The 9486-nt window shown below is 45.5% G+C and overlaps 1 protein-coding gene across 1 annotated transcript in view; it reads right to left on the reverse strand.

Moving 5' to 3' along the window:
• Nucleotides 1–1281: 1281 nt before the first annotated feature.
• Nucleotides 1282–9486, reverse strand: part of LOC103395409 (insulin receptor substrate 1-B) — an 8887-nt gene continuing 682 nt past the window's right edge. The window contains exons 2-4 of the mRNA XM_008333113.3: nt 4814–7670; nt 4561–4766; nt 1282–2818 (exon numbers count right to left, since the gene is read on the reverse strand). Of these exons, the coding sequence (XP_008331335.1) occupies nt 2811–2818; nt 4561–4766; nt 4814–7670 (3071 nt within the window). The 3' untranslated portion in view covers nt 1282–2810. The remainder of the gene's footprint in view (nt 2819–4560; nt 4767–4813; nt 7671–9486) is intronic.

Below are 9486 nucleotides of genomic sequence, written 5' to 3' on the forward strand. Positions count from 1 at the left end.
GGGACGGGAGTGTTGGGCGGGGGGACAGCCCAGTGAGAAAGTGAGACCTATTTTTTTTTTTTTTTTTTTTGACATTTGGGCCGAACCCCAGTTTGATAAAAGCCAAACAGAAGAGCGTGAGGAAGTGCTTACATTGTGGCTGAAGTGTTAGGCACTGCAAAAAACGAATGAGATTTTTATTCAGTAAGGCAATTTGATCACGGTTGACTGAGAGCTGATATTATAAGATTTCTGTCATTGGAAAAGTTTCAAATATGCACAATTTAGACTCTGGAGAGAAACTAGCAAATAAATAAAATAAATTAAGTTAAATTAAATTTAAGAAGAAAAAAATCCCCCCGAGTTTTTTTTTCTTTTTTTTTTCACAACCCATTTCAAGATTACCTGTGTAAAAACAGCTACAATCAAAAATGAGGCACTTTATAAATGAGTATATAGATATCTAGGCTATAGAGTATTTATCATTATACTGTAGGTATACTGTGTACCTTATATATCACTGTTATGTGTCACTTTATATTAGAATTGTGTTACCTGTTATGCAAATGAGGAACAAAACTACAGTATGTACTATAGCTTCATCATCTACTCATATACTATAGTATATACTATAGAATAATATACAGTAAGTAAGTAAGGGGGAAAGAAAAAAACTACCAGCTACCAAAAAGAAATTGGAAAATACTTGCTCCACGGTGCTTCAAAACTGCAATACTGAGAGAATATTTCAGGCACAAACTCCTTCAACCTTCACCCGTGCTGATCATTTTGATACTAAATGGACTGTTGTGTCCCAAAAAAAAATAAAAAAACAGTTGTATAATATATATCGTCCAGAGCATTGACTCACTACACGAAAATAAAACTAAAGTAGATGTGAAAATAAAAATATAAATACAACTTTTTACTGTGAATCTGATGGATTTAAAATGCAGTAACAGTGTGGTGGAACCCAGTGCTGCGTGAACACGGTGCTGAGTGACTGCACATCAGCAGCTGCAGGGACCAAAAGTGCAGACTTACAGCATAAGAGTCATGAGAAGGATGAAAATAAAGCTCTCCTCCATCTCTCAGCTGCAGCTGAGGTGGCAGAGTGTAAATGTAATCACATTACGCACTATTAAGTCAAGCTCACACTCCTGTGGATTTTGCAACTACTGCATATGCTTCCTGGGATTTTTAAGCCGTTTTCTTCTTCACCGTAAAAAAATTAGCAGAAAATGAATTCTACGATCGAACGTCGTTCGAGGAGCCGCAGCTCAGAAATTACAGAGGCCAATTGATCGACGTTCAAGGAGCCGCAGCTCAGAAATTACAGAGGACTTTGAAGCACCGTCTGGAGCAAATAAATAAATAAATAAATAAAAACAAGGCTTTTTTTTGGCATCTGTATAGAACAACTCAAATATGTATGTGCATGAATGAAACCTCAGCTAAGGCTGTACGTCTTTTCTCCTGTAGATTTAAGTGATAGTCTGCGTCACCTAAATACAGGATTCAACTTGGATCATAGACAAAGGATGACATGATGACGTGGGTGCTAATAAAAGAGGCAAAATCCACCAGAATGCAACAGTATCGCGTCACTTCCTGTTGTGTTTCCTTTAGCCTCCAGCTATAAACAACACTGGACATTTACCAGCTTGGCTTAAATTATCAAAGTATAACTAAAATAAAATAAAAAAAAATAAATAAAAAAAAGACGAACCAACATAGCCGTATTTACAACCAGGTTCGCCTAGCCTAGCCTAGCCGTTAGCTTAGCATTATAGTTCTCTTCTGCTTTTGTTTTGTTTTTTGTTGTTGCACTTCAGTTAATAAATTAATAAATAAGTTACATGTGACAAGTGTTTTTGTGACTGTGAGGCAATGGTTTTGTTACTTTAATTTATTTTATAGTCTCTAAAATAATAATAATAAAAAATAATCAATAGGCTAATCTGTTGTAGCACCAGTTAGCTTGGTTAGTGCTAGCAGCAACTGTGACCACATGAAGGATTTACTTTTCAAAATACCCATATGAGTGTGATAATACTGTGTATAAATGATTTCTGGCACATTTACATGAAGATATTTAAAAAGTAATCATTTAGACAGAGAAGTGCAGAAACGTTACCTGTGTCTGGAGCTGTTGCTCTGCTAGACCAGTGTTGTTGGTCTTCTCTTCTTACTTATTTCACCTAATGAGTCTTAGGTTCCATATATGGAGTAAAAAAAAGAGTAACATTAGGCAGGACATCAGGTCAATCTCTGACTTTTTACCATCATAACCGAGAAGTTACTGTCATGCCATGGATACTACCCCGGGACAGTACTTAACCTGTACCTGCAGTTTTTTGATATCATCACACCCTTAGTAGTCTGTAAAAAAATAAAAAGTAATTGAAAGTGTGTTAATATGCACAAGTACATTTGGAATTAAAATATATTCATAAAATGCATGTTTGAAATGCACCAATGGGTATTTCTGCTGTGTGTGTGTGTGTGTGTATTTCCTGAAAGCCTTGTGACCTTTGCTGAATGATTGTTAGGAAGCCGTGATCAGACTTTGACAGGACGAGGTGAGGCTACAGTGATCTGAGGTCGATCACTGTCGCAGATTTCACTGTCATCCTTTATCTATTTCAAGTTAAATTATATATATATTTTTTACATTTAAAACAAGGCAGAACCATGATGTTTGAAGTGGAGTGCGTGTGATTGGTTGACAGAAAACAACAAATCAAACAAGATGAGGAAGTATCTGTATCCGGCGTCCAGCAGGGTGGCGCTGTAGCACCGGGTTCATCACGCTCAGAAACCAGGACGGATCAACAATCTGGAAGGAGAATAGAAAAAAAAACGAAACAATTAGTCAAAGTAAAAGTAACGATCGATTCACAGACGAGTGAAAATGTGGGGCAGTTACAACAACATCTCCAGTGTTGACGTTTTATCTACTGCCCCTGTTGGACACAGGGGTAAACAGGACATGACTGGTGACTCAATACTCAGTTACAAAACCTGACTGCAGACGTCAACATTCACTGTCTTGTCAACAAGCTGCCATCAGCAGAACTGCAGATAAGACATGGTGTGTCACATGGTGTGTCACATGGTGTAATATTTAAGAGCAAGACGTACAATAAAAGCTAAGGTTATCAATGTCCTCTGAGCTAAGACACAAGATTTGATGATCAACGTTTACCTACAAGTGTCATTCTGAGTGCAGTACCAGCGGTGGCCTGTAGTGTTTGCAGACATCCCTGAATAAACATTTTATATTTAATGAGAATTTATAGTCACAACGTGTTTTCTCAAAGGTCACCAGGGATGACCTGTGGTAAGATAAAACATATATACAACATAAATACATCATGGCAGTCATCATGGCAGTCTGGGAAAATAAATAAAAAAAAATAATATCAATGAATTAATAATTAAATCAAAGTTTAAGTAAGATAAAACAATACATCATGACAGTCTGGGAAAATAAATACATTTTTTTAATATTAATGAATTAATAATTAAATCAAAGTTTAATTTATTAATATATTTAATGACAAGTTTTCATCCACTGAACGACGTCGCGCAGGTCCCACAGTGGACGACTGTAGAGTCGGAGTGCATTGATTTACGGCGCGTAGAGACACGTGTCACTGTCCATTGTCCTCTGATAAACTGCACACATTAGTGTAAGTGGATCAAGCTGAGGTTCTTAACCGTTTACAAACAGCCGGTGCATTATTGAATCACATTTTACCGCTGCGACTGTAAAACCCGATTAAATCGGCGTCAGAAACGTCAGCCGACCGAAGAATCCGTCACGTTTACGTCGGTCAGGTGGTCTGTGGTACTGTCACAGGACTGAAGTCTAGAGTCTAGAGTCTGTAAAGACACGACTGAAGACGTCTTCATACTTGGGCCTGCAGCCCGCCGCCCGCCCACTCATGACCAGCGACACCTGGCTCATATCCTGTCCCCTCTACCTCCATTGATGTGAAATGGCTCATTACCAGCAGACAAATCGTTTGGCCGCGCTCTCTGAACACCCACTTGTAGATAATAAGAGGCTCCACAGACACAGACGTGCCAGAGGCTGATGGAACTCAGAGCTGCCCACCAGCTGGAGGCAGCGGTGCTCGTCAGTCCACGATGAAAAGGGGGAAGGAGTGACTAAGAGCCAGACATGAGAGTGGGTTTGGGTTGTTTTTCTTTTTTGTTTTTTTTTCTGCGCCGAATATTGAAAGTCACATTAAATTCTGTCCTGACATTATTAGACATTCTAATGTTTCTGATCTAACATTAAAACTATTTAATAAATCCTTAAATGTCACTGAAATAATTTCATCATGATGGACAATGACCTGATCGCCTGGAAAGACGGTACACAATATTCAAATACTAATATAGTAATTTGATACTTGTTATGTAGTAATTTAAGACTATAACAATTTAATGTTTAAAATCTAAAATACACTTTAAAAATCACTGATATTTTATGCATGACCCAATTATAAAATGTTCATTTTTATCAACAGTAAGTTATAGAATAGAATACTTTATATTTATTTTCTTTACCTTGTCCGTCCTTTCTGCCGCTCTGTGCTCTCAGTTCTTCTGACTTGTAGAAATCAATACTGGCGTAAGTGTTGAGGCTGGAGCTGGAGCTGGAGCTGGGGCCGCCTCCCACAGCGCTTCCTCCGACAGTGTAGGCGGCCGCGGTGCGCTCCACTCCAGCTTGAGGGCCCTCCTTAATGGCCAAGTCAAGGTCAATGTAGTTAAGNNGTAGTTAAGTCCTGGTGCAGCAGCAGAGGAGGCGGAGGCGGAGGTGGAGGAGGAGGAGGAGGAGGAGGAGGCATGTGGTGGAGGTGTAGCGGACAGAGCAGCGGCCTGACCGCTGTCCCACAGCGAGCAGTCCAAGCCGTGCCGGTGGCTCTCTGCCTGACTGCCCTCTGTGAAGAGGGAGGTAGAAGAGGGTGGGTGGCGTGGGTGAGAGGGGGAGTTAAACGTCTCAGAGCGGTGGCTCCGTCGTCCCTGCGGGTCGCCGCGCACCAGCCTGCTGCTCCTCTCAGGAGACTGGAAAGACTTGACCGGGGAGAAAGTCAGAGCGGTCTGCTGATCCACAGACGAGGGCTGACCAGGGTGCAGGGCAGACCTGGACGAGATGCTGGGATCGGAGCCGCTGTTGTCGTCTGTGAACGGGCTCTGGGAGTCGGCGGCCATTTTTACTTTCGTTCTGTACCCGCTGGTTCCCTCTGCTGCCAGGGGGGAGGATGTGCCGTGTTCACGTTGGGCCTTGGGGACGACGGCTGGTGGGCCCTGTGATGTGCTGTGTGTGGACCTGGCGGGGGACTGCGGGGTGAGGGACTTTCCTAAATCCATGCTGACGTATTCGGCGGACGTGGACAGCGGCACAGACAAGCTCCGGGGAAGGTTGTTAGGGTTACTGTGGCGGAGAAGTTGTTGATTCAGAGGCCGCAGGGTTCCGTGGATCACCGGCGGTCCACGTTCTGACTCAGCACTTTGTCCTCCGTCGGTTTCCTTGAATACAATACTGACATACTCACCAACGTTCTGAGAGGAGGACGGCGGGACGTTCTCCTTCACCCGGGGCAGCGTGTTGGCTTTGGTGACGTCTGACGTCAGGCTGAGAGGACGAGCCTTCCTCTGCTGCTTCGGGCTCTTACTGCACGACCCTCGTTTCTGATGGTGACGTCCATCTTTCGTGCACGTTCCGGCGCTCCTGCACTCTGCGCCGGTTCTCAACAAACTCAGGCCTCGACCTGCCGATATGGATTTGTCCTCCAGGCTTTCACTGCTGGCCGAGCTGGAGGAGAAGGAGGAGGAAGACATGGAGAGCTGACAGCCCCCCGCCGAGCCCACCGCTATTTTGTTTCTCTTGCTGTAGGCCACGCCCCCTCCCCGGCCGACACCGTCATGCCCGGCGCCGTCCTTTTTTCCTCCTTCCCCTTTGTTCAGGTCTTCCTCGAAGCGGCTGTAGAGCGTGTGCTGATAGGCTCGTGGAAGGGAGAAGTAGGAGTTGAACATTTTGGGCTGCAGCTGATGCTGCTCGGGGTGAGACGGGGGAGTGCTGCAGGCGGAGCGGCTGCTGACGGGGGAGATGTTCATGTAGTCGCTCGCGGCCCGGCCCTCAATACTGGCCCTGCTGTCCCACATGTCCAGGCCGTGCAGGTCTGTGGAGCTGCTGCTGTTGGGGGACATCACCATGTAGCCCTCGGCGCTGGGCTGACGCATGTGCTGCGGGGGGGACACGCTGTTGTTGGGGGTCATGGCCATGTACTCGTCGTCTGCCCCAGGTTTGGCCCCGGCCTCAGACATCTCTATTGACAGGGGGAGCGAGACAGGGGGCGACGTCACGCCGGGCAGCATGGACATGTAGCCGCTGTCCACGGCTGCTCCTGCAGACACGCCCTCCCTGCGTTTTTCCGTCCTCTTCCCAGGTCCTCTGTTTGCGCTCTGTGACATGACGGCGTATTCTTCGTCATCTTCATCTTCCTCATCCTTCCTGTGAGGAATTCGTCGCTCGTGAGCTGCCAAAGGCAGCGACGCCCTCTTGCTGAGCAGTCGGCGTTCCGCTTCACATTCCCGACTGGACGACCGCCGCAGAATCCTCCTGCCCTTGGAGCGGTGGTGAGAGCCGAGGAGACCCTCCCGCTGTCCCATCACTATGTAGCTGGAGGAGGCTTCTCCGTGGACGTGATGTCCAGACTGACTGGGAACGAGCAGGGAGTGTTCTCCTGGACTGGAACCGTACTCGTCTGACGAGCCGTAATCGCTGGGTGAACCTGAAACAGAAACTCTCTGAGAAACACGAGGGTAGGAGCAAATGGTCATTCCCCCCACCGCTGCCCCCACCAGGCCACACTCTGAGCCGTGACCAGAGCTGGAGGACAGACTCGGGGCAGGGGAGGGAGCAGGGTTGGGCGTGTAGCGTGCGAGGCTGAGGGTAATCTTGGCGGGGGTGGGGGCTCTGGTGGGTTTGGGCCTCAGCGTGGGTGTAGTGGAGCAGGATCCGTTTAGACTTGGGCTGGAACTGGCCCACGTCCCTCTGGCGCTCGATCCACCCTCCTCGGAGCGCGCCCCGATGCTGGCCGTCCGCGCCCTGGGAAACCCGTGACGTGACGTAGGCGAGGTGCTGGTGCTGCTCCCCGGGGTCTCTGTGCGAGCCCGTCTGGTGAAGCCCACCTGGCTGGGCGGCAGATTCGGATGATGGCGACGACTCGGGACGCTGATGGGGTTTGAAGGAGTTCCGCACGACGTCCCCACGGACTGAGACTTACTGCGCTGGCGGAACTCCTCGCTCAGAGCCTTCATGGCCTCCAGCAGCGTCTCGTGCATGTTCTGGGCCACCACCGAGTCGTCCACCTGCATCCAGAACTCGCCGGGGCCGGTGATGGCTGACCGGCCCACCTCGATGAAGAAAAAGTTCTCAGAATGACCACACCGACGGACGTTCATGAGCTGCAGCACCACGGCGGCCACATCAGAGTTGAGTTTGACGAAGTTGACAGTTTTATCTGTGAGGCACAGCCGGTAGATGCCCACCAGGTTCCGGGCGTGTCCGAGACCTTTGGGCCAGACTTTGACCTGCCAGACTTCCTTAAACGTTGGAATGGGAGACGGAGAACTGCACTCTCCGCTGCTGCCGTAGTCTTCTGGAGTTTTGCCTGGAACAAAAGGAAAAGGACAAAAAAAAAACACCAGTTAAAGCCCAGGATGAAACCCTGTGTTTTCAAAACTTTATAACGTCTAAACCCTAACAGGAAGTCGAAGCAGCACTCGTTTGACTCCAGAACGCCCCGGCGGGGCAGGTGGAAGTCATTAGTAACACTTTGTTTCCATATCATCACTAACTAGCTGAGCACAGTGACGGCTGCTGCTCCTGCCAGGCCGCCGTGCTGCAGCTAATTCATCACCATCATGTTCAATCCACAGCTCTATAATTAATTAAGTCTTCTGAGGTTGGGGATAAATGTAGAAGCACATCATTGACTGTGCAACAACCAAACGCCTTTCAGTTCGTTAAAAATCAAACGACAAAACGATGACAGAATTACACTGAGATTTGATTCCGGCCACGTTGTCGACGAGGTGGAAAAACAAAATATGAATATTTCATTCATTGACTTCTACAACGATCGTTATGTTTCACGTCATTACGATTGATCTCCATTTGTTCACTGTACTGTAAGGAGTCGACTTGGTCGATCTGCAAAAACAAACACAATAAAACACGGCCGTCTGAACCAACCACTGACATGAGCCCATTTATGGGGCGGAAACCGCAGCAGTGGGCGACAGCAGCACAGTGTTGATGAACAGGTTAAAAAAAAGACTCAACTGAGATAAAAAAAAAAAAATCAATAACTTTATTGCTGTCTGCCGTCTTTGCACTTTGTTTCCCACAGCTGTCAGAGAGCCATTAACCTGAGTGGAGTCAATTCTGAGCAATATTTATGGTTAAGTGCAACAAAGTAAAAGACACGTCGGCTGTTTATGTCTTCAACGGCCGACGGACAGCTGGACCATAAACAAATGTATAAATAAACAATAATCATTGTTGTTATTACTGTTAATATTAACTTAAACGCAATATGTATTTTTTATTTATATTTCAGCTTTTCTTTCAGACGTTGGTGTTTGTTTAATCACAAAATTTTAAAGCTATTGAACAGAAATTTGGCCAATTTGAAAATCAGATGTCAATTATATACAAGGTATTTAATGTACATTATACAATATATATAGTTTACATATATATATACACTATATATAGTATAATTTACATTAAATACTATATATAGTTTACATATAGATATACTATACTGTATATAGTATAATTTACATTAAATGCATTGTTATAGTGTAACATCTGATCAGTTTTATATATATATTTATATATTCATATATAGTTGCCTTGCACTGCAGACTCTAACGTGCATTTATCCCAAAATAACCCCGTGTTTGGAGCAGAGCAGGCCCTTCATTCTCCACTAATATAAAAAATAAAATAAAATAAATGAAATAATCCAGGCCTCAAACGCAGAGAGGTTCAAATCACGTAAACACGAGGATACCCAACAGACAGTGGTGTTGATGATGAGGAGGATGAGGAGGATGATGATGATGATGATGGTGGTGATGATGGTGGTGATGATGATGATAAGAAAAACTCCTCCCCATCAGCAGCGCCGCGTAAAGAGAATGTAGGTTAGTCAGGGCTGTGCAGAAAAACAACAAAAACACGGGCTCCAGCAGAGGAGCTCCGCGATAGGCTGCTACTATATGATGCATCCCAGGGATGGTTGCTATATGCCCACTGCGCCAGGCAAAAAAAAAAAAAAAAAAGAAAAAAAAATACCCCACCGTCTGTCAGCCGGGGCTGCATGGAGGGAGTGTGATGCAAATATTTCACCGTGCACATCATCGTTGCTTCAGCAAATGAACTGAAATGCATTTTACAGAGCAGTAAATATTAAGGCT

Source organism: Cynoglossus semilaevis, chromosome 19 (assembly GCF_000523025.1).
Source record: "Cynoglossus semilaevis isolate Cse_v1.0 chromosome 19, Cse_v1.0, whole genome shotgun sequence".
In the NCBI taxonomy this organism is placed as follows: Eukaryota; Metazoa; Chordata; class Actinopteri; order Pleuronectiformes; family Cynoglossidae; genus Cynoglossus; species Cynoglossus semilaevis.